Here is a 24908-nt window from a genome sequence, read left to right on the forward strand (position 1 = left end):
GCCATAAGAATTGCGAGCATACAGAGCTGCCAACAGTTAAGAGGCACATAAATAATAGTGATTTATTTTTTAGAATAAAAACGAAAATATTGTCAAGTAAGAAAAATGCACGGAATTTAGTTAATTTTTTATTTTAGTAATTTGTCATTTAGATGATTTAAACTAACTTTTTTATAATATTAATTCTGAACGAACATGCCTAATGGGAAAACTATGCAACTCTAAAACAGCTGTTTCGATTGACATATGTTACACCTTTTATTTTTGGTAGCCTAGAAATGTCTATGCGGTAAATAATTGTGCACAAATTTACGCAACAAATATAAGTAGGCGAGTGGAGTTGTGTTTTTAATAATTATCATTTTAAGCAAATGGCCACAGCAACAAAATTAGGCAAAGGCCTGCAAAAACTATTCGTGGGAAATCTACCGTGGACGGTAAATCTTACAATATATATACTGGATGCTAGTTAAAACAATTTTCATCTGATTTTAGGTGGGTCATCAGGAATTGCGTTCATATTTCAAGGCATTCGGTCGTGTAATATCCGCCAACGTGATTTTCGATAAGAAAACAGGCTGTTCACGTGGATACGGTTTCGTTGTGTTCAATGATATCACACCAATAGAGAAAATTGAAAGTGAACAAAAACACGTGCTTGAGGGCAATTATTTAAACATTCAAAAATCTTAAAATATAAATCTCAATTTAAAGCATTATACATACTGTATGTAGTATACGGATCCCGAAGTCTTAAAAGAATAAACACAGGATAAAAAACTAGTTTTCCATAATGTCGACATCCGACTTTTCTGACAGTGACATTGACACCGAACCTATTGACGAAATATTTTCGGAAGCAGCAGAACATTTACAAAAAATTCACAACACACTCGAGTCCACAGACCTTTTAGAAATCTATGGTTTATACAAGCAAGCAACTTGTGGTCGATGTAACACGCCAAAGCCGAGCGTATTTAATATGCAAAGTAGGAGCAAATGGTGCGCATGGAATGATTTGGCTGATATGTCTTGCACAGAAGCAAAAAAATTATATATTACAAAAGTTAAAGCGGTTGACAGTAATTGGATACCAAATTACGAAAGCACCAGCAAACGCAAAACTCCATCTAGTTGGGTAGTACATTCCATTCCACAAAAACATGAAGAAATCGATCAAAAAGAGGAACACGAAAAAAATGCCTTTGACTATATTAAAGAATTAAATTTCATTCAACTGCAAAAATCATTAACGGTAGAAATTATGGATCACCTTGACGAAAATGGAATGGGTCTTATACATTGGGCCACTGACCGTAATGCTGTCGAAATACTAAAATATTTAATAGATAATGGCGTCGATGTCAACCTACGCGATTCAGAGCAACAGACAGCTTTGCATTATGCTGCCAGTTGCGGTCATGTCGACTGTATTCGTATACTACTAGATGCTAATGCGGATCCAGCTATTAAAGACGCAGACGGACAATCGAGTCTCGATGTGGCCGATAATAATGATATTTACGAATTACTTAAAACCTGATTGAGATCCATATAAATTACATATACATATTATTTTCTTACCTGTAACTTTCGTTAATAAAGGTTTAAACTATTTATATTAAAATTATAATGAACTTCGGTATGATCTGTTTAAATAAATTTTCTCTATTTATCAATAAAAAAGATATTTCGATTTGAAATTGACTTAAAACTGAACGAAATAAAAGATATTTTTATATATGTATGTATGTGACACCATGGTGTAACATAAATCTATCTGGTGATGGTGATGTTATTTTATAAAACAAACGAATTTTAAATGCTAACGTTGTCCCCAAAATAAACTTAAATTAAAACGTACTTTTGAACCCTTAATACACCAACAATAATATTGAAATACTCGATTTAGAATTAATTTTTTTTAATAAATTCTATATTTGAAATACAATTTTTTAAATTTTACTTCCACAACTTTTTAATCGACATATTCTTTTCCGAATCCTTTTGCATTACTTTCGCAACGGCCATTTCAAAGTCTTCTTGTGTGACATGTACACGCCGTTCACGTAAGGCGTACATACCCGCTTCTGTACAGACACCTTTCACTTCAGCACCCGATGCTCCTGGCATTAATTCAGCTATTTTGCGTAAATTTATGCCTCTGGTTAAGTTCATTTTTCTAGAATGAATTTTCAAAATATCCAAACGTGCTTCCTCGTTTGGTGGAGGAAATTCAATCTTACGATCAATACGGCCTGGTCTTAGAAGAGCTGGATCCAGAATATCAATGCGATTGGTTGCCATGATAACTTTAATATTCTTTGTAGCTTCAAAACCGTCCAATTGATTAAGCAACTCCAACATTGTCCTTTGTACTTCGGAGTCACCGCCAGAACCAGATTCGATTCTGGAGGAACCAATTGAATCAATTTCATCCATGAAAATAATAGAAGGAGCGTGCTCTCGTGCCATTACGAAAAGTTCACGAACCATACGTGAACCTTCGCCGATAAACTTTTGCACCAATTCCGACCCAGATACTCGGATAAATGTACATTCGGTATGATGAGCCACTGCACGGGCCAAAAGGGTTTTTCCTGTGCCAGGTGGCCCATAGAGTAGTACACCCTTTGGCTGAGCTATACCTAATGCGTCGAACAATTCTGGATGCTTCACCGGTAATTCAATAACTTCCTTGATTTCTTTAATTTGCTTGTCTAAGCCACCAACCATTTCATAGGTAGAGTCAGGGACTTTTTCAACCATCATAAGGGATACCAATGGGTCAACTTTATTTGGTAGAATTTTATGTAGAGTATAGCTTTCGTTTCTAAGAGCTACACGGCAGTTGGGAGTAACATCATTGATATCGATATTTTTATCAATATCAACTACAAATTTGCCCTCTGGATGCACTTTTACCAACACTTTCTTTTTATCCATTGGTTTGACGACTTCACCAACATAACTGCCTTGTTCTTGTAATAACTGTAGCTCCTCACGTAGCATACGTACTAAATGTGTGAAAAAAAACAATTAAAACAAAGTATACATTCCTGCTTTATAGAACAATTACCTTTTGCATTGAGCTCATTGCGCTGAGCTTGCAAACGTCGCAAATTTTGACTCTTTTCAGCAACAATTAATTGCAATTCTTCTATCTTCTGAATATAGTAAGAACGGAATCCTTCACCTTTCAGAGCGGCGTCGATTTCCATCTGTGATATTATTTAGTTATAGATTGTATATAGATACATTTTTATTTAGTTAAGAAAATAACTTACCCGATTTGTGACGGTCATCGCGGAATATTTTATTTAATAACTTATTTTAATGAAATAATGTCTTGCAAATGTTTTTGATAAAAATGACTATGCAAAAGCTTCACTAGAGGAAATTGTCATTGTGTTTTCGAATCTCGAATTTCGAAGTACACAGAGTTGATACTAATGTCTACATGCAACAGAAATTTCGATTTAATATCAACTTATCGATTTGAGAATAGCTAATAAATTTAAAGTAAATAGACAAACTGAAATGTTAGATAAGAAGTTAGGAATAACAAATTAAGTACGCTGTATTCACCTTCGGCGTATATAATAATGACAATTGGATTAATTTTGTAGGCTTCTGAAAGTCTTATAAGTTAGTGTATATCGATATTTTATTGGCTCGAAATCGGCATGCACTCATCGCGATTTGCAGACGAATATTCACTAATTTTAGTTATTAGTGAAAAAAATTAGAGCTTACTATTGTACAGGCTCATATAGTACATTTATACCATGGTACAAGGGTTTATACGACGTTTTAAATGACTAAACTTTATTAAGTACATGTAATTTATTTTCATTTCGTGTGTAATACATTAAATGTAATTTCTATATAAAAACATATTTTACTTAAAAAATTGTACATATACATAATTAGCTGAATTATGTAAAACTTCCAACTTAAATTTATCCTAGGTATAATCCGGTGCACTCATCTGTTCTATTCTATCTTGAAGAACATTAATAATATTAAAGCTGATGTGCTCAGTAATCTACAAAAGAAAATATATAATTTGCGGTTATAGTAAATTTGCAATATACCTACCATCATACGGAGATCCCAATCAGTTTGAATTTGCTTTGGTTTGGGGCAGGAATCTATAGTCTTTTTAAAGTTTTCGCACCAATTCAAAAGTTGCTTTAAAAATGAAGAAGTGTATTTAAAGTACATGCGGTAGCCAGCTTTAATAATATCCTCATTTTGAGCATCACAGAGAATGACATTTATAAGATAACTTAAAACACGCACTAAAATGTAAACAATTTTAGTATTTTCCTCCTCCTGCAGTGTCTCATTTTCTATATTATTTAGCATTTCGAGCAACTTCATGAACTATAAACAAATTTTTACTTTTTCATATCAAAGGTATAGAATATATAATAAACTTTCTTACCTGCCTGAAGCAATACATTTCGCTAGGAGTTTCTGTTATTTCAGAGAGTATGGTCCACATAAGACAAATAGAAATAGCTCTAGCTGTTTCACTTATGATAACCATTTGGTTACAGAGTTCAAGTATATTGAACACGTCCGTCTCCTTCTTTTTCAAACTTGTCCAAAGTCGTTTAGTCGCTAAATGAAGCTAAAAAAAGGGAAAAATGTAAAGGACTTGTAAATTAAATTTAAATTTTATTAAATTTAACCGCATAACTATCTCTTACGTGCATTGGGCTTAATGTGTCTGTATAGTTAAATGTTCTTTGCAAAAGCTGTGTGCGCCATTCCATGTTTAGAGGTGTAGCTTCAATAAAATAAAGAGTGCCAACAATAACGAAAAGGCTGGTTATTTCATCTAAGTTCAATTCGGAGTTTAACAATTCCAGTATTTTTCTGTACACCTACAATAACATATTTTAGAAATATTTACAAGTTCGCTATAAATATGACATACTTCATCTGTTTTGGGATCTCCGTCTAAAATAATGTGAAACTTTTTTTTTAAACAAGAATTCATTACGTTCTCTCGCATTTCATTCCATGTATATCCAGGTTCTATTATCAGACTTATACCGTCGTTTTCTTGTGGATTTAATATATCCATATTTATATACGGCGCGTAATTTTCGAAATCAATAAAACCCAATTTTACTTTATGATAGTGATGAGATAATAAATGATAACTGTAAAAAAAAAATTTGGTAATTCCTGAATTTACAGTTATCGATAACTTATTCTTCACAGCATATCAAAACACATTCATATATTCGTTGCCTATCATTTTTCATCTACGAAAGTCTGCAGTTTTTTATACTTTGCTTATAACAATGCTATATAAAATTTTTTAATGGAAAATAATATGATTAACGTATAAAATAATTTGTTTTGTATTTTCCTTATAAATGTTATTGTGATATTTAATTATTTGTACGCAATTTTAAAAATATAGCAAAGAATATTTATCACTGTCCAAGACTTTCCAAGTCTTTATCAGTGTTAGCCAAAATACTGTTATCTCTTTATGTCAGAGGTTATCAATGACCCCCTGTTATTAGACTAGCATTTACTATCAATGGATCTTTCGAAATTTTTATTTTTTCAGTATTTGGAAATCGACGGTCGTTTAAAGACATACATCTTTGAATGTGTGGGAAATTTAGAGTCAAGTTTTAGGCGAAAATGCAAGTACAAAATATTACACCTCGTGCCATCTACACGCTGAGCAAGCGAACTCAATTATCTAACGCCGGCAGTAAAGCGATTTATCAGCGTTTTATTCCTCAAGCTTCAATTGCTAATAGGGCTCCAACAAGATCACATTTTTCATATAATAAACAATTGGAAAAAGAAAGGTCAAGATTTGGCGTTTTTGCGGCAAATTATTCTACTGTAAGTATTAATATTAATATAAACTAAATTTCCAAACACTGTACAGCAAATACATCAAAAGTATACTAAATAGTTTGTTATACCGGCACCTTTTCAATTCGACAACGCATGCGGGATTTCTTTTCTTGTGTTTTTTTTTATATTTATTTTATCAGAAGGCACATGTAGGAGGTGCACACACCTATAAACTGTAAACTTTTTTAATGTGATAAACAATTTTGAGAAAATTAAGTAAATAATTTGATAATTTATGTACATATGTGCATAAGCAAATTATATGGATACATCATATGTACTATGTACATATATAGATCCTAACATTGATTGGATGTACTCTTAATAAAATTGAGTGCTTCCGCAGACAAAAAAACCCTTATACGTATTAAAGTTTCTACGTCTGTCACATAATGTATAAATTATAGATTCATTCAATGATTTATTGATTGGTAATATAAACTTATTGAATGTGGAGTCCATCACTCTTGGGTTTCTGATCTATTATGGAGAGTATTAGTTAATAAAATCAGAAATTAACGAACATTACCCTCATATCAAATTTTGAACTTGCCTTCAAATTGTAATGTGTTTAATATATATATGTATGTATAAATATTGTAAGCTATAAAATATATGTATATATGTATGTATATATGTACATATGTATACATATGTATATATATACATTTGTTTAACACATGCAGCTAAGGCGTTCGTGTGTATTTGGTTGTATTGTCAATGCTAAAAATTTAAATTTCTTTATGTACATATGTACATATATGTATATGTATGTCTATCAACTAAATGTAATTTGCCGACAACAGCAATTGTCGTATTTGGTACTTTCATATATTAGTAATTATGAAAGTGCTTTTTATACCCGAAACGGAACATATTTAGTTTGCCATTAAGTTTTTAACACCCAGAACGAAACGCCGAATGCCTATTAAATAGGATAACGTTTTTTAGATATCGTTCTGAAGTTTTACACGCGTCCTTTTCTCCACAAAAAGCTGCTTATTTATCGGAAAATCGCCAATATTCGACCACTATAGTATATCGGACCACTATAGTATATAAACGATCAAAATTAAGTTCATGTTTATTTGTCGATATATGTATTTATACGAAATTCGACATAGCTTAGTATCCAAGGCATCGCTACAATCGCCGATGGCCGATCAAAATCAAATTCTTGTAAGAAAACTTAAACCCGTGAAAGGTATTATAGCTTTTTTTTAATAAAATTGTTATGTGTAGATATCTCTAAGTATTTATTTACTAAGTAACTTAAGAATATCCCTACCAGTACTCCAAAAATAATTAAAATGCATCTACTTTCATAACAATACCTTTATCTTTATTAGAATTATTTCTTAAATTTTAAATAAGCGAAGATTTAAATATTGAGTGTACTTAGTAAACACTTACCCTTTTACACTTGATATTTGCATAGTGTACTATTTAAATGTATTCAATACTATATGTTTTATCTAATCGAATTTAAAAGTATTTTACATACAAACACTTACATGTGCATTTACTCACTTATATATTATGATGGGCAAATTATTAAGCAACGATTCAACTTTTACCGCAAACTAAATTTTTATGTCAGTAATATTCAATATTCCAAGCTGTTGACAAGCTGCTAATTTTTTGCGAGTAAGTCCTGTTTTGTGCAATTTAATTTTATATTGAATGATACTTGCATTATCAGTGATCTCTAACATAATATGTAATTATGTGATGTGTCGTATGTATGTATATAAATATGTATATATATATATTAGTATTGAGCCATTTAGAAACAAAAACATGTTTATGGAAAGGCTTGTTATTACCACGCGACCATATTTTAAAAAATAGGATTCTCATTTGAACCCAGATACAAGCATATAGATAATTCATATCAGCACAATCGTTACTTTATCATTATATGTAGTATGTACATCAAAAATCTGTAACCTGTGACCCGAATACATATTACTTTGTTATTTTTCCTACGAGTTTATTATCAGCTTAAAAGGAGAAATAAGTAATGCGATTACACTTCATAGACTTTGCCAATTATTAAGTGTTCGATCGCCGACAACAAGCGACACATTTTGAGTCTTAGCTCGGGAACATTACAAAATTTGTTTTTATTTTTTAAAGGTAAAAAAGTATATAAAAATGCAATAATTTAGTTTTTTTTAATACTCTAAAAAATGCTTTAATTTTGCTTTATTTTTACGAACATATATACATACATACATACATACATGCTTACTTAAAAATGCATTTGATCTCTATATTAATACTTTTTTTTTTTATCCAAATACTGACAAAAATATTTATTTTTTAGAAAATGTCTGGAAATCTTAAATTATTGAATGAAGGCGTGGGCGAGAGTGACCCTGAGCTGTACGCCATTATAAAGGCAGAAAAGAAACGCCAAACAGTTGGCTTAGAAATGATTGCCAGTGAGAATTTTACATCCGTATCTGTTTTGGAATGCTTAAGTTCTTGCTTGCACAATAAGTACTCCGAAGGCATGCCTGGAAAGCGGTACTATGGTGGAAATGAATTTATTGATGAAATAGAACGACTTGCACAAAAACGTGCACTCGAGGCATTCCGTCTCAATCCAGAGGAATGGGGCGTGAATGTACAGCCTTATTCGGGTTCGCCAGCTAACTTTGCCGTGTACACTGCGCTCTGTCAACCCCACGATCGTATAATGGGTCTTGATTTACCGGATGGCGGTCATCTAACACACGGTTTCATGACTGCTAATAAACGTATTTCAGCAACGTCGATATATTTCGAGAGTATGCCATATAAAGTGGACGCAAGTACGGGTCTTATCGATTACGATCAATTGGAAGCGAATGCTAAACTCTTCAGACCTCGCGTTATTATAGCCGGTGTTTCTTGTTACTCACGTTGCCTTGACTATGCCCGCTTCCGTAAAATCTGTGACCAAAATGATACATATCTTTTTGCCGATATGGCGCATATTGCCGGTTTAGTGGCAGCGGGTTTAATACCCTCACCATTTGAGTATGCTGATGTGGTGAGCACTACAACACACAAAACATTGCGTGGACCACGTGCTGGTGTGATTTTCTATCGCAAGGGTGTACGCAAAGTTCTGGCCAATGGAGATAAAGTGACATACGATTTAGAGGATCGCATCAATGGAGCAGTGTTCCCAGGTCTACAAGGTAGGTAGCTTGATCATTTCCGGTGGATATGTATGTGAAGTACGTAAGCATTATATTATAAATTTTAAAATATATTAATGTACTTATTAAATAATCACTCAAAATACTTATATAGGTGGACCACACAACAACACAATTGCTGGAATAGCCACCGCTTTTAAACAGGCGCAGACTAAAGAGTTTGCTGACTACCAGCGACAAGTGATTATCAATGCTCGTCGTCTTTGTGATGGTTTGATACAGCGAGGCTACAATATTGCTACAGGTGGCACTGATGTTCATTTAGTACTACTCGACTTGCGTAATGTTGGTTTGACTGGAGCCAAAGCCGAATATATTTTGGAAGAAGTAAATATTGCATGTAACAAAAACACTGTACCCGGTGATAAATCAGCACTGAATCCATCTGGCATACGTCTTGGCACACCAGCTTTAACTACACGTGGCTTGGTGGAGACTGATATCGATGTCGTTGTGGATTACATAGATCTCGCATTAAAACTGTGTGTTGAAACAACTAAAATTTCTGGCCCCAAATTGGTGGATTTCAAGCAAACCTTGAAATCAAATAAAGAGATTGCAGAAAAACTGAGTAAACTGCGTAGCGGTGTTGAAGAGTTCAGTGCAAAATTTCCACTACCAGGACTTACAGCTTATTAAATAATATTTCACATGTATAATTAAATTTATGAAATAAAAATTTTATTTTTATACTTATTTGTTTATTTCTCTATTTTCGATTTACATACATACATTTTTAATAAAGTCAAATATTATTTATTTCGAAATAGCAATATATGTATTATAAAGTTAATAATTACATATGAATATCGTAATGAATTTAATTTACATATGTATATGTATGTATGCATATATGTGTTTTATGCTAGAATTAAAATTAAGGGATTTACAAACATTCACAACAATAAAACCTAATGTTGGAATTCATTATCTTTGCATCAGCTGTTGTGCTGTTATGTGCCTTAAGTGAATTCCATTTTAATGCATTCTTTTGTTACACGCATATCTCTGTGAAAGCGTGAATTGTGCGTTGATAGTGACCATTTCGTCTTGAAACTCTTGCTACAGATGGTACACTCGTGTTCCTTTCCAGAAATTTCCGAGTGGCGTGAAGTTATATGTCGTCGTAATGCATTCATCGATTGCAATTTTCGTTTACAAAATTTACATGTCAAATTTTGCTCTTCCACTGAAATGTGAAAATATAAAAGAAGCATTAATCTTTAAATATTTAGAAAGAATTTGTTAACTTGTGCATCTAAATATCTAGTGTCTATTATTCGTCGATGGTCTTAGAGACTATATAAATATATAAATTTCTATATGTACACAACATTTATGTTTTGTAATGAAGACTTCACATTATTTTGTTAGCACTAACCAAGTTTAATAAAATATGTTAAGTATTGTCATCGACGGCAGATCTACAAAAGAAAGCGTTTCAAATCAGGTATAAATATTTGATTCAATCAGAATTGTGCATCGTGCTGATCTGATTGAGCTGATCGTTGCACACTCCCACATGTAATAAAAAAAGATACTTAAGTATTTTTTCGACATTCATTTATATTTTTGAAAATTATAATAAAAGTCTATCCTGCTTATAAATATTACATACATATAATATATTCAGTATATAGTATATTACAATTACTTTTATTTATATATGTGTTTTAAGTGTTTGCTTGAATTTCATTTCATTAAATATTTTTATAAATTTTATAGGTTTTAATAATTTCCTCATGATTTAAATGTGACTTAATAATCGAGATGTGTTATAAAAATGTTCTCAAGAAAAATTCCATGATAATATCATAAATCCCAGAAATTGCAACCATTTTTAAAGAAAATTATGTGTTTGATAAAACTAGGGTGGGCTGTCAAGAAAACGCAAAATATAAAAGATTTAAATGTGAATTATGGATTCATGTTATTTTATACAAAATACTTATTTTTTTTGTCCGCAAATTGTACTATATGATAAGTGTTACTTATCGACTCGAGATATGGAAATTTTCTAATATCTTACTTTCTTATAGCTAAATTTTCCGGTAGCCAAAACTGTATTTAAATAATCTACGCTATTTTTAATTTTCTCACTTCGTAATTTCTTCAAATTTTAATACAGGTATTATTTTGTACAGTTTTTAAAATTTCAATTTTGGATTTGTTTTGTTATACATATATTACCCTAATATATATAGTTTATCGGCAAAAAAATATTAATTTCTGCAAATATTTCATAATTAATTAATTCTTCTCGTCCTGCTCACACTTTTAAGTTGTAATTAAGTCTAGATCTACATTATAGAATTATGTTTGTATATCAATTTGATTTAGTTCTAATTTACGCTAAATATCCTATAAAAGTTGTAATACATATCCTTTATACATACATCTGTATTCAATTACTGAAACATGATAGATATTTATTAAATTTATACATCGATATACAAATCTACCTCACTTGAATTTTGTTTTGTCTTTATTGTTATCAGTTTACGCCGAAATATGTATTTGCTAGGATTTTGTGAATGAATTAGAAAGTAAGCAAATATTATGAATAGAGAGATTTGTGCCTGACAGTAGACAATAACCAAGCCCTAACATTTAAAATGAACCGTTATTACCTCCTTTGAGTTTGCATGATGAATAAGTGTGCCTTTAGATATTTCAAATTATAATATATTAATATTTGTTTCAAAGAGTTCTTTGTTTAAAATGAAACAGAAGGGGGAACGATTGCAAATGTATTTGCTTATATCTATTTTAAAAAAATTTACAATTGATTGTGTTTAATAATAATTAGGGTTAGCGCAGCGCACCGTTCGTTAATGTATTATATAAAAAAAAAATAAGAAAATCATTAACGAAATCAATCGACCATTGTTTATTAAATTAAACGCGATTTCATCTAATAATTGAAGCTTGGAATACACTGGCTTAATTAAAATAAATCTACTTTGCACTTGTTAGGTTAAATCTCTAGCATTTTTAATTTAAATTTCATTTTGGTAGTTCCATTACTTTATTCATATTTTTGGACGTATTTATGTGCTTTGCTCACTGGTATTAAATTAACATCGTAGTTTATAGTTGCCTTTCTTGATTGCAGTTAATAACGATTTTCATAATGAGCTTGGAATTTGCTGCTGAGCTCTATCTTTATTCACGTTATTTTCTATGTTACTCATTTATTAAATAACATGTGTGGTCAATTTAACGACGCAAATGAAATATTGTCAATCAATTTTCTGACTTCACTGTGATTTTTTGTTCGTGCGAAATTCGTATGTGCTCGCGAAGACTGTATTTGTTTTTGAAATTTTTGTTGCATAGCTCGCATTTACGGGGCGGTTGAGGCGTATGTTGCGTACGAATATGTCTCCAAAGATTAACCGTGGTTATGACCATTTTGCAAAATTGACATTCTGTCCACTTATTATTTGGCAAATCTAAAAATACATAAAAATAGCACAAAAATTATGTTGACAGTAACTAAACTTGTTTTTTTTTTACATACGTCTTATAATTTAGAATAATTTTAAGCTAGTGATCTAGCATTGTAAATCGCCAATAGTTTATATAATTGCGATGAAGTATAAATATTTAGTCAGAAAAAAAACGAATGAAAAGAAAATGGTAACATTTGGAGACATATTCATCGTAGTAGACACAAATTTAGATCACGAATTTACTGCAAAAATATTATGTATGTAGTTTTTATAACTAATAATCTGAGCTTAATTTTTTAAGTATATAATTAAAAAAAATATTTCTAAATACATATATCTAAATAATAGCTAAGAGGCACTATATGAACTTAATATAAATCAACATTCATTACAAAAATATACATGTAATATACATAACGAACGGTATGGGATGGAGATATGCTGCTATAGCTTCTCTTGGCTATATATAATTTCTGATCCATTATGGTTTTGTAAATCGACATACCGGTTTTTTCCATTTAAAATTACCACAATAACACAATAATCTATCTATAAATGCAGCTTTAGCGGTTCCTAAACAGAATGAGTTTCACATATGTATATATATCACTCGATAAACAAGAATATAACATAGCAAGTGTAAAAAAAATGGACTTTTAGTATCAAATCACTTTCTAACATACCTGCTGATGCGCCACCTTTATTATCAATTTTTACTACAGCATTAGTGACACTGCCACCTGATTCATCTAACGTTGTATGAGGTGTTGTTGTTGATGGTGTACTCGTTGTTGGATTTAAAAGACGCCCTATATACAAATTACAACCGATTTAAAAAGTAATATTTACATGAATATTTTAACCTTAAATACCCATTTCGATTGTTATTTCTGCGTTTTCTGCATCAGCTTGATGAAACTTTTCCTCAATTTCTGATTCTGTCAGAATTTCATATTCAGATGTGTACTGTGTGACATTTTGGGTGCCCGTCGTGCCACCGTCTTGTGATGTATGCTGCGCACTTCCGTCAGTCAACTGTTCACTATCATCAACTTCACCAACTATGTATTCGGGTATATCCATTTTTACAGTACCTCGTAGGAATGTCATTTCCGCAGCTTGAAATTCATTTGTTAATAAATATATGCATTTAAAGATTTAGATGTTTAAAACATAATTAAATTTCTTCTTTTTACTTTTGACTATCGAAGAATCATCCTTGACACCGTAATCAACGCCTTCTGTGGTGTATATGTTATCATCATCATCTGAGAAAGTCATTTTACGTTTTTTTATCGTATTCGTTGAAGGCAGCGCACCTAAATGAGTTTGTTGCAATTGTTGCTGCTGATGATGCTGCAGCTGATGTGTTGTTGTTTGCTGTTGCTGCACCTGAGTTTGCACGGTTTGCACATGGGGTTGCGGTTGATGTTGCACTTGAATATGCTGGATTTGTGTTTGTACATGATGATGCTGTGTAGCGGTATGATGCTGTTGCTGTGGCTGCGTTTGCTGCAAAATAGTTGCCGTTGGTATTTCGATTGTTTGCGGTGTGGTCTGTGTTGCAGTCGTTACGTCATTCACAGCTCTAATAGTACTGGGGATGGTTTTAATAAGTTTTTGTTCATCAATAATCGGTGTCGGAGGCAATTTTGGTTTTTCCTTCTCCTCTGCGGTAAGACCTTGCACGGCAAGTAATTCGGCGGTTTGAAGAAATGATTGCAATGCTTCCTGCTGTACATTCACTTCCCCCTAATCAAATCCAAAAATGTTTTATTACAAATTTACGTTGTCCGAACACGTACATTTTATTAATTGAAATTAGGATATTGTTGTGCATACCTGATACATAAACTCAATTATTGAGGTGAGATCTTCGAATTTAATAAATTTAAATATTATTACTGGATGCGGATGCGGGTTGTCCCTGAATATTTCTTTGAAATAAGAGCTACAGGAGGATAGCACCACTTTATGTGCCTTGATTTTACGTCCATCACAGCATAAACTCACGTCAACAAAATCATCGTTGTTTCGGTGATTGTCCAAAGCATATGTCAAATGTCGAAAATAATTGTTCCAACGTAGCGAGTACTGCTGTGTAGTAGCCATTCTTCATTTAATTGCCGATTTTATAACAAAACAAAAATATTGTTATTTTCTACTGAATATTTTTTTTAGTATTATACTGAATGCGGGTTTAGCGCTGGCGCTTTTACACCCCTCTCTCCTGACGCTAGTACAAAACCATAAATATATAGTCAGCAGATTAATTTATATGTGGTTCACTTTTATATCATACACTGCGAACTTTCTATCTAATAAACTTTTAATAATAGAGTGTAACTTAATTAATTTGTTTTCTTTAAAATTGATGCCAAAAATTGTAATTTTTCTTACTTTGCTGGTTTGACAGTCGACCAACTATTAGGAAAATTTTTTTATCTACGCTTGGTTGACATTAGTGTTGGACGAAATGAAATGTACCGGGTAGTTTGCGAATCGTCTCTTAGGATTTAATTCTTATATGAATATGAATAAACTTTTATATTCACCAGTAAATAAATAAGTTGTTTTTATTTAAATTTTAAATAAATATAATACTTAATAAACATACAAAATATTATAAAACTATATTTAACTATAATTAGTCATTAATGAAATAAGTTGTATATCGATTAATTTTGTTCAAAATTATCGATTTAATCTTCTATGCCTGTGATTTAAAATAATATTGTATTATTATTTAGCTTATATACATTAAAAAGTAATTATTTTTAATTGAATGAATCGAAATTCATTTGCACATACGCACTATTGCATATTATGTACAAATGTACCGAAAACCAAAAATTAAAACATGTATGTTTAAATGTAATTTGCGTTTATTGCTTTCCAGCAAAATCCAATTTAAACTTATTCATGAACTAGTAAAAATGGAATTAAACGAAATGGATTTCAGAAATAAAGTCGCCAGGGCTAGAATTATAATCAGTTAGTGTTGGACGATTCCGAAGTACACAGGTGACAAAGTGTGAAGCTATTTCCGCTCAATTTTACTGAACAGGGATACAGCCACAACAGGATATACATAGTTAACAGTATGTATTCATAATTGAAAGTGTGGTTTTTAATACAAAATGAAAAATTATTACATATATTTTAATCAAAAAACATATTATCCCCTTTTAAGCAAAGTGTGCATAAATTGTGACTATAATACAAAATCTGTCAAAATTTGTTCAACTGTTTTTAACTTTTTTCGGATAACGAATTAAAAATCATGTGTGCAAAAAATTGCAGTTGTTAAAAATTTTAAAATCCCGGTATGTAGTTTTGAAACGAAGTTATAATTGATTTATATAGGTATATTTGAATTTTGATTTATTTCATCCTCAACTATTTAATAATGAAATTTATGCAGTTGTGTTGAGTGGAAGTTCCATATTTGCCAAAATAGCTCCTGCTTACATATGTACATATATGGCTAATGGTATTTTTTTTAGATAAAATTTAATTATTTAAATATGTGTTTTTACTATTCATATCTGAAGAAGATTAGGTTAACGTATCGTTAATTCCAAATTTGCATTTATAATAAGTTTTTGACGACAAAAATATGCTAATTGAAATTGGATTGTTGCGTCAACGGCTCTTATCACGCACCCAAGTACAATGTAAACGTTTTCGTATTGAAAATCTTAATATGCATATAATTTTAAATACGAATCGTATCATCGAGTTCAATTAAAATGAACCCTGCTTACAAAAGCGCTTTTCATAGACAGCTCGCTGTGCTTAAAATTATATGTATTATTATATATAAACTTTCAACAATTCTTAGATACTTATTCAACTGTAATATTTAATACTTTTAGGTATAAAATGCTTATATCACAATTTTTTGAAAACCAGGAGATTTTTATTACCGGGGGCTCAGGTAAGTTTGAAAAGCATATATAATCCACATAAAGTTGTGACGTCTTAAAAAAACTTTCAGGTTTTATAGGAAAGGGCCTCATTGAAAAAATTTTGCGCTCTTGCACAAATGTAGGTGCCGTCTACGTCCTGCTACGACCGAAAAAAGGAAAAACTATTGAAGAGCGTTTAAATAATATATTAGATTCTGAACTATTTGCCCGTCTTAGACGAGAACAACCTCAAAACTTAAAGAAAGTACATGCTATTGCAGGTGATTGTAGTGAATTAGGTTTGGGCATTTGTGCATCTGATTTGAGACGATTAGAAAATGTGAACATTATTTACCATTCAGCTGCTAGTGTAAGGTAATGTTAACACATGAATTCATATACATATGTACATACTATATATGTATGTATACATTTTGTTTATTTCAAAATGTATCTTTTAATTGACATATTGCGAAGAACAATGTTTTTTGCCTTATTTACAATACATAAATATAATTTTAAAAACATTTTATATACTTGTCGCGTTATTTCTTCCATTCCGCCAGTAGCGGAAACTCGAATTACTTACTATTTATACTTCACATATACAAATAAAAAAATTATTTATAATACAAATTCTTGTTGTAATGTGGTTAATATTGAGAAAATTCTTTTCAACTTTGCGTCTTGAAATAATACATTTACATTTTCCAAAATATATTTAAATAAATAAATTAATACTTAACAAATAGTAATTTCGTTTGAACACATTTTCAGATTCGATGATCCATTGCGCGATGCTATTCTCATGAATACACGCGGCACTTATGAGTTGATCAAAATCGCAGAAACTCTTAAGCATCTGAAGGTCTTTATGCACGTTTCCACCACTTACTGTTATCCAAATCGACGAGTTATTGAGGAACAGGTATGGCTTGTCTATTATTAATAGGAGCATAAAAGAAAAATCCGATGTGTTTCTAGTTTTACCCACCTTATGCAGATTGGCGCACAACTATTAAACTGGCCGAAACTTATGATACTGAATTGTTGAACGTTTTCAATCTAAAGTAAGTGATTCTAAGCTGTTTTATTATTCGAATAATGAATAGTTTTGTTGTTTTCGCACAATATCCAGATACGGCGACTTCCAGCCAAACACATACACATTTACGAAAAGTTTAGCCGAACAAATTATCAAGGAGTATAAAGACAAACTGCCTTTAATGATATTTCGACCTTCAATAGGTATAATAATAATATTAATTACATTGATTACATATTGGCTACATCTTAAATTTTTCGCAGTTATTTCATCGATTGAAGAACCTGTTCCTGGGTGGGTGGATAACTTTAACGGCCCCATTGGAATGCTAGTTGCTTGTGGCATTGGTATATTCCGTACTAGCTATGGTGAACCAAACATTATTTCCGACTTTGTACCAGTTGATGTAGTTGTGCGTGCCATGCTAATTGCTACGTATCGTAAGGGTACTGAGGATAGGTTAGTCAAGTATAATATTGTATTTCAGGGTATAAAAGATATTCTCTACTTGTATTCGATAATATTAGAGATAATGATGAACCGAAGCTGGAAGTAGTTAATGGTGCTGCTTCAAAAATTTGCCCCATAACAACTGGCGAAGTCATCGAAATCGGCAAAAAAGTTATAAAAGAAACTCCTTTTGAAAAGACATTGTGGGTACCAGATGGAAGCATAACGCGGTGCCCGGTGTGGAATATGATACGGGTATGTAGTAAAAAATATTTCTCTACAATATATATGGATTGTTGTTTGTAGAAAGGATAATTATGTCTTTTAATTGAAAAATGATGTATTTAAATTGATTTCAGTTCTTTACTCTACATATTTTGGTGGCAATATTTGCAGATTTTGCCTTGCGGTTTACTAATACAAAACCATTGTAAGTCAGTAGTAATGTTAAATTATTTATAAAAAACTGTATTTCGTACCTACCCCATTTTACAGCCTTTTAAAATTGCAACGACGTATTTATGCTGCCACATTAGCCTTGCATTACTTCGTAACCACTCAGTGGGACTTCAAGAACGACAATTTCTATGAATTGAATTCTTTTGTACCAGAGTCCGAAGTGTAAGTATTTGTTGTTTATATAACTTTCTGTGAACTTACTAATAACTACAAAATTTCTTTCTAATACTGAAGCGACAAATTTGGATTCTTACAATACAAAGATCTGGATTACGAACAATTTTTCCGCACGGGTATACGTGGCGCAAGGGTATTTTTGTTGAAAGAACCGGCAACATGTTCTCAAGGTGCATTAACACGCATGAAAATCTACAAAGTATTGCATTTTCTCATCAAGTTAATCGGAAGTGTGCTGATTTTACGCTTCGTAGCATACTTTATTTATGATAAATTTTATGCTACTTTCATATAATTCAAATATCTTACACTTTCGTCTATATAATTCATTTGGAATAAAACATTAACACATCATATCATGTATTTAATGCACCATCGTCTATCAAAAAAATCTAACCTTTTTTGAATTAGTCCAAATGGATTGTTTAGCGATTTCCTATGAAAATTCTATTTTACAGTAATAAAAAGATACATACTTTATTTTTATATATCTTGGTTTATTTTTGTTGACAAATTTATTACAATTATTCTCTTGCTCTTTGTTGTCCTATACTTGTAGTGGCAATTTAATGCGTTTTATCCATCCTTCGCAAACTAATCTTCTTTACATCAAATCTCAACCATATAGGTTGGAAAAATATACACATATGCAAAGTTGTGGAAACAAAAACCAAAATTCTTAATTTCCACGAGATGGTACATGGTCACAAGTTATGCATATGGTACATGTTTCTCAGACTGCACCTTACCATCTTAATAATGAAAAATTGGGCCAGATGGCAAAGTCTTTCTTGTTTAAGAAAATATTTCTTTTTTATTAATATTTTTGTTGTTCAAGTCTTTAGTAATTTTTTGTTTAATTAACATTTTAGCGTAAGAAAATCAATACGCATGTAATTAAAATCAAAATGAAATTAAAAATATTCATTACATTGTTTGCAAGTATAAAAATGGAAAGTTGCGTCATTTTGAAGCTACGAATTTTTGTACGCATGCGTAAGCTTCTATTTGAGCACTAACTTGGTGTTTATGAATTAGAACACAAAACGTCTTTTTATGCTTATGGTGCACATGAATACATATGTATGTATGCAAATTTAATGAAAACATTTTGTGAAATGTGTGTTTATGCATTAATGAAGATGTATCTAACTTCATATGGAACTTATTAATTTGTGTACGCTTGAATTTAGAAAACTTCCAAATAAAGAAAAAAATCGACATTTTAGATTTTTGGTTATAATGTCCCCCTCATGTCTCACTCGTACGTAGACGAATGGATGACAAGAAGAGTTTGCCAATCTTATTCTTTCCTCTCAAGTTTTTGTAACATTTTAAATAATTAGAAAATAATACATTTGAATGAAAACTTAAAAAAATGCTTTAAAATTCTAGAATTTTGTTTGGTTATGTTATGTAAAATACCATTAACCAATTTAGAAGCATTTCCTGTGCACAATTGATGGGCCGGATTCGTCGTATTCTTGTTTCGAGATCCACATCTGTTGGAAGGTAGACAAAGAAGCAAGGATAGAACCACCGATCCATACGGAGTATTTGCGTTCTGGTGGTGCAATGATCTTGATCTTCATTGTTGATGGAGCCAAAGCGGTGATTTCCTTTTGCATACGGTCAGCAATACCTGGGTACATGGTGGTACCACCAGAAAGCACAGTGTTGGCATACAGATCCTTACGGATGTCAACATCACACTTCATGATGGAGTTGTATGTGGTTTCGTGGATACCGGAGGCTTCCATACCCAAGAATGATGGTTGGAAGAGAGCTTCTGGGCAGCGGAAACGTTCATTGCCAATGGTGATCACTTGACCATCGGGCAATTCATATGATTTCTCCAATGACGAGCTGGATGCAGCGGTGGCCATTTCTTGTTCGAAGTCGAGTGCGACATAGCACAATTTTTCCTTAATATCACGAACAATTTCGCGTTCGGCAGTGGTTGTGAATGAGTAACCACGTTCAGTCAAGATCTTCATTAGGTAGTCGGTTAAATCGCGACCAGCCAAATCCAAACGAAGGATAGCATGTGGCAGGGCATAACCTTCATAGATGGGAACAGTGTGGGAGACACCATCACCAGAATCCAGCACAATACCAGTGGTACGACCAGAAGCATACAGGGAAAGTACGGCCTGAATGGCCACATACATGGCGGGTGTGTTGAAGGTTTCGAACATGATTTGTGTCATCTTCTCACGGTTAGCCTTTGGATTCAATGGAGCTTCAGTCAACAGGACTGGGTGTTCCTCGGGAGCGACACGCAGTTCATTGTAGAAGGTGTGATGCCAGATTTTTTCCATATCATCCCAGTTGGTTACAATACCGTGTTCAATGGGGTATTTCAGGGTTAAGATACCACGTTTGCTCTGTGCTTCATCACCGACATATGAGTCCTTTTGTCCCATACCAACCATCACACCTTGATGACGTGGGCGACCCACAATTGAAGGGAAAACAGCGCGGGGTGCATCATCACCAGCGAAACCGGCTTTGCACATACCGGAACCATTGTCAACAACCAAGGCAGCAACTTCTTCGTCACACATTTTGTTTTCTGAAAACAAAAACAAGAAATATTTTATTAGTACTGAAATACACGCATAAGTTTACAAAATCCAATTTGCTATATATTGATTGACTTTTTAATTTAAAGTGCCGCTTTTTAGACTCCTTTCCCTTATAAAAGTCACAACTAAGTTTAGACTTTTTATTGCCAATTTTAACGAAAAGTCTTTTTGGTACAATATATAATTTGGAAAAAGCGAATTTATTTACAAAACGATATTCAAGCAACCGCGCGAATGTAGAGGAAAACATGAAATTTCAATAAAATTCACTACAATTTCAGCATAAATGTGACAACCTTTGAAATATAAATCGAAGCAATCTAGTAATTTTAAAAATTAATAAAAAAAAAAAACAAAATCACTTTGGATAACACAAATATAATTGTTTATTATTATAATTTAAAATCTGCGCTAATTGTGCGAATGTTTAAAACTTCCATTCAAAAATGGTAAATTCAATGCAAGCATTTTGAAAGGGCAACGCCCGACTTAAAGAAATAGAAAAAATATTCAGCAAAAAAAAAAAACGGATAACTATCACAATCGTTTCCGAATGCCGGCCGGATCAATATGTACATACATAGTACACTTATATGTATGTACATAAGTGAAAAAAAAAAACTTATTACAAAACCGGTATGAATATATTCGCACAATATATCTCACCTTTTTGAAGTTTAATTTAAAACACAATCTAAATTCGTAAATCGACGCACTAGAAGCGTTGTTAAAATTTCACGGTTCTTTTAAGATGCTGACTTGGCAAACCAGAAAATCTCAGCTTGAAAATTGATTGGAGAAGTTCAACTAAGCACTTTGACAGTCCAACAACGAATGGGACGCCGTTAAGTAAAAAATGTCAGTTAAAATTTCTAGATATCAACGAGTGAACAAAACGAGTGGCGAGTGCACCTCTCCGCTTTTTCGAAAATAAACGAGGAGAGTGTCAGCGAAACAGAAATCTACACGACTCTTTCTTTCCGGCTGAACATCAGTTCGTTGTACAATAGAGTGACTGAGAGCGCAATAACTCCCAAGATATCAAACTACCTCGCTGAATCGTGTTTTCGATTAACCCTCACTTTTCGCTCTCTAATCTCACTAGCAGTTCGGAGCTCTAGTATAAGCGATACCATTTTCGTGACCATATATGGTCATGTTTGCTGTACTGCAGTGAAAAATCGTAAAGCGATTTCTCGAATTGCCCCTACTGGCAAAAAAGAAGTAACTTCATTTTTCTATTTATCATGTTTGTAGCGCGTGAACAACTAATTGGTGTGAGTGAGTTAGACTACTATAGGAGCACAAGTAGTGGAAGAAAGATTAAGTGGAGGGGACAGATGTTACCAGCCGATACCATAAAAGAGCTTCTTCGACAAAACCGGCATTTTGCTACAATTCTTTATGCATGTATGTAAATATAAGTGTGCATCTATGCATAGCTTGACTTTTTTTTTGCTTTGTAAAGGCAACTAACTGAAACGAATTAACGGTTAAAAACTTGGATTTCTTGAATTAAAGAGTGCAGAAAGGACAAGGGCGGAAGAGCAGAAAATGAGTCAAGTTCAAATGTAGGCAGCGTTGTCCACTCTATACATACATATGCTTTATGTATGTATGTATGTTGAATATATGTATATGTAGATATACAATATTGCATATGGTTATGTATATACATACTTATACATATGTATTATGACTGTCATTTAGGGTGCGGCAAATATAACCATGTTTAGAAACCAAGCTAGTTCCCCACCTACACAACCAATAGTTTTAATATTTAGCCATTGAGTTATTTACTTTAAACTTTTATAGTTTATGAATCGAAGTATCTAGTTATTTGGTGTATGTTCGAAAATTCAAGCGCTTAGTGCAATAATTTTCGATCTTTACATTTGCGCAAATGCACTCATATGGCTGTGTGTTTGTATATTTCTGTATGCGGGAAATATTAATGTCGAAGCCGGCTCACACCATTATGTGTTTCTCTCGTTCACAAAGAGACAGCTGTGTAATACAAAAAAAACTACTAAAACTGTAAATTGTGATGGCCGCCGACAGTCAACTTTCTTTTCTAATTGAATCTGCAAAAAGTGTGTGATTTTGCATTGTTATAAATAACTTTCAGTGAAAAGTTGTATTAAAATGAAAGTGAAATCGTTTTTAATTCAAAAACTACACTGCATACAAGAGTTTTCGTGTTTATGGCACAACTCCTCGAGTGAAACATGTTCAGGCGTGCTAACAATGAACAGTTAACGTGGGAGTTACTGGTAATGTAAAGACGACAAGGGCGTTGGCGAGGTCATTGTCTACTACTTTTACGGTGTCTCCAGCCTGACTCATGCTACTACATACAAAATGTATCTATGTATGTATTTATGTATATGTATGTATGTATACACATTCGTACCAATGTACATATGTATGTAATAAATCGGAAGTGCCGCACAATTGGATACTAAAATATATTCCGTTTCCGAACATGCAGGTAAGGTGCCACACCCGTTGAATATAATTTTTGCCATGTGATTCCATCTGATAGTAGATGTAGGTTTTTAAGTACCAATAGACAGTCTAACATAATCAAATGTGTTCACACAGGTGGGTAAACTGCAAATGTGATAAGGTGAAGCACTATCTTATCAAGTTCACACTTATTACGCTCAAGGTCCAGAATTTAATGGCATAACTTAAATTTATGATTTCTGCACATGACATTTTGCAAGTTTTAATCATTTCAGTTCTTTGATAATTTCACTTTATATAATAAATTTTTTTAGTTTCAGAGCATTCACTTCCTTAAAATTCATATACAATTTTTTGAAAATTTCTTTTAATCCAAACGTTTTCGTAAACCTCAGTTGTTAAAATCGTTAACAAATTTCACCGGTTAGTTTAGATATATGTATATACATACATTTGTATATTTTAAATCATTCCCACTTTTTCGATTGGCACTTTGAATTAAGTCTTAGAATTTTTCACAAATTTATGTATGTTTCGTTTCGACTTTTTAAAATACTTACTTTTTTAAGTTTTAAGTTTACTAAAATTAATTAATATTATTTGAAGTCTTTTGGACTTTGTGTTGAGTTGCTGCTGTGCCTTTCTGTATCGCACACACTACAAGAACGCAAAATGTAATGATAGCAAAACACGTTAACACGCTCTTATAAAGGCTCCAACTACGCCAGTGGCTCCTTATCAGTAGAGACTTTAACTTTTACCATATATGGATGTGGAATCGCCGGTCGTAGATACTAGAGAATTTCTCGCTTACCATTTTACCCAGCTTAAAAGGGTGTAAGTGTAAACAGTATAGCGATAGCGTATAGAGAGAGATGCACTGCATGGTTTGTCGAATGGTTGTTCGCACTCAAACTCTCTCTTTGCTCGAAAATTACGAATAATCAGTGTTGTTTCTGTGAGCCATGCACTCTCAATAATCAAATAGTATACGACTATCAACGCCTATGGGTAAATTGTAGGTAGTTTTATTCATATCTTATATATATTTTATGTTTTCTTATTTATTGCTTTTTATCAAATTTTCGTGATATCAACACAAATGTGATTTCTTCCTGAAGTAATAGGAAATTTGGCTTATTATAACAACAGAATGATCGGCGTTATTCTGTTATAGCCCATTGTGTAGATGTATATATATTTATATATGCTCTGATACTAATGTACATATCTAAAATAGTATG

At 32.3% G+C, this 24908-nt stretch overlaps 8 protein-coding genes across 11 annotated transcripts; 4 read left to right on the forward strand and 4 right to left on the reverse strand.

The window, feature by feature from the left end:
- Positions 1 to 258: 258 nt before the first annotated feature.
- On the forward strand, positions 259 to 783 carry LOC120775711 (heterogeneous nuclear ribonucleoprotein A/B). The gene is made up of 2 exons (XM_040106022.1): positions 259 to 437; positions 496 to 783. Exons 1-2 carry the CDS (start codon positions 372 to 374, stop codon positions 691 to 693), a joined length of 264 nt encoding a protein of 87 aa, XP_039961956.1. The 5' UTR covers positions 259 to 371; the 3' UTR covers positions 694 to 783.
- Positions 773 to 1637, forward strand: LOC120775710 (acyl-CoA-binding domain-containing protein 6). Its single transcript, XM_040106021.1, has one exon. It carries the CDS (start codon positions 794 to 796, stop codon positions 1541 to 1543), a length of 750 nt encoding a protein of 249 aa, XP_039961955.1. The 5' UTR covers positions 773 to 793; the 3' UTR covers positions 1544 to 1637.
- A 275-nt stretch (positions 1638 to 1912) lies between these two features.
- Positions 1913 to 3399, reverse strand: LOC120775707 (26S proteasome regulatory subunit 8). Its single transcript, XM_040106019.1, has 3 exons — positions 3288 to 3399; positions 3080 to 3221; positions 1913 to 3017 (listed from the first exon to the last, which is right to left on the reverse strand). The coding sequence occupies exons 1-3, from the start codon at positions 3303 to 3305 to the stop codon at positions 1963 to 1965; spliced, it is 1215 nt and encodes a 404-aa protein (XP_039961953.1). The 5' UTR covers positions 3306 to 3399; the 3' UTR covers positions 1913 to 1962.
- Positions 3400 to 3811: 412 nt separating this feature from the next.
- Positions 3812 to 5160, reverse strand: LOC120775709. The gene is made up of 5 exons (XM_040106020.1): positions 4949 to 5160; positions 4719 to 4895; positions 4451 to 4639; positions 4102 to 4389; positions 3812 to 4048 (listed from the first exon to the last, which is right to left on the reverse strand). The coding sequence occupies exons 1-5, from the start codon at positions 5096 to 5098 to the stop codon at positions 3968 to 3970; spliced, it is 885 nt and encodes a 294-aa protein (XP_039961954.1). The 5' UTR covers positions 5099 to 5160; the 3' UTR covers positions 3812 to 3967.
- A 440-nt stretch (positions 5161 to 5600) lies between these two features.
- Positions 5601 to 9806, forward strand: LOC120775706 (serine hydroxymethyltransferase). Of its 2 annotated transcripts, none has more exons than XM_040106017.1 (3): positions 5601 to 5883; positions 8228 to 9089; positions 9205 to 9806. In XM_040106017.1, the coding sequence occupies exons 1-3, from the start codon at positions 5674 to 5676 to the stop codon at positions 9747 to 9749; spliced, it is 1617 nt and encodes a 538-aa protein (XP_039961951.1). In that variant the 5' UTR covers positions 5601 to 5673; the 3' UTR covers positions 9750 to 9806. The 2 variants fall into 2 exon arrangements, with proteins under 2 accessions (XP_039961951.1, XP_039961952.1); XM_040106018.1 differs by lacking the exon at positions 5601 to 5883 and adding an exon at positions 7950 to 8037.
- Positions 9807 to 9924: 118 nt separating this feature from the next.
- Positions 9925 to 14993, reverse strand: LOC120774801 (broad-complex core protein isoforms 1/2/3/4/5). Of its 2 annotated transcripts, none has more exons than XM_040104593.1 (5): positions 14408 to 14993; positions 13762 to 14317; positions 13438 to 13683; positions 13249 to 13374; positions 9925 to 10299 (listed from the first exon to the last, which is right to left on the reverse strand). In XM_040104593.1, exons 1-5 carry the CDS (start codon positions 14675 to 14677, stop codon positions 10073 to 10075), a joined length of 1425 nt encoding a protein of 474 aa, XP_039960527.1. In that variant the 5' UTR covers positions 14678 to 14993; the 3' UTR covers positions 9925 to 10072. The 2 variants fall into 2 exon arrangements, with proteins under 2 accessions (XP_039960527.1, XP_039960528.1); XM_040104594.1 differs by lacking the exon at positions 9925 to 10299 and adding an exon at positions 11959 to 12565 and having other exon boundaries at positions 14408 to 14992.
- A 559-nt stretch (positions 14994 to 15552) lies between these two features.
- LOC120775404 (putative fatty acyl-CoA reductase CG5065) lies at positions 15553 to 19075 on the forward strand. The gene is made up of 11 exons (XM_040105567.1): positions 15553 to 15666; positions 16444 to 16505; positions 16566 to 16851; positions 17254 to 17404; positions 17461 to 17546; positions 17615 to 17724; positions 17785 to 17980; positions 18049 to 18226; positions 18331 to 18401; positions 18467 to 18592; positions 18665 to 19075. Exons 2-11 carry the CDS (start codon positions 16451 to 16453, stop codon positions 18900 to 18902), a joined length of 1497 nt encoding a protein of 498 aa, XP_039961501.1. The 5' UTR covers positions 15553 to 15666; positions 16444 to 16450; the 3' UTR covers positions 18903 to 19075.
- Positions 19076 to 19830: 755 nt separating this feature from the next.
- Positions 19831 to 24342, reverse strand: LOC120775405 (actin, cytoplasmic A3a). Of its 2 annotated transcripts, none has more exons than XM_040105569.1 (2): positions 24225 to 24342; positions 19831 to 21182 (listed from the first exon to the last, which is right to left on the reverse strand). In XM_040105569.1, exon 2 carries the CDS (start codon positions 21172 to 21174, stop codon positions 20044 to 20046), a length of 1131 nt encoding a protein of 376 aa, XP_039961503.1. In that variant the 5' UTR covers positions 21175 to 21182; positions 24225 to 24342; the 3' UTR covers positions 19831 to 20043. The 2 variants fall into 2 exon arrangements, with proteins under 2 accessions (XP_039961503.1, XP_039961502.1); XM_040105568.1 differs by lacking the exon at positions 24225 to 24342 and adding an exon at positions 21862 to 22026.
- Positions 24343 to 24908: the final 566 nt, after the last annotated feature.

Source organism: Bactrocera tryoni, chromosome 4 (genome assembly GCF_016617805.1).
Source record: "Bactrocera tryoni isolate S06 chromosome 4, CSIRO_BtryS06_freeze2, whole genome shotgun sequence".
In the NCBI taxonomy this organism is placed as follows: Eukaryota; Metazoa; Arthropoda; class Insecta; order Diptera; family Tephritidae; genus Bactrocera; species Bactrocera tryoni.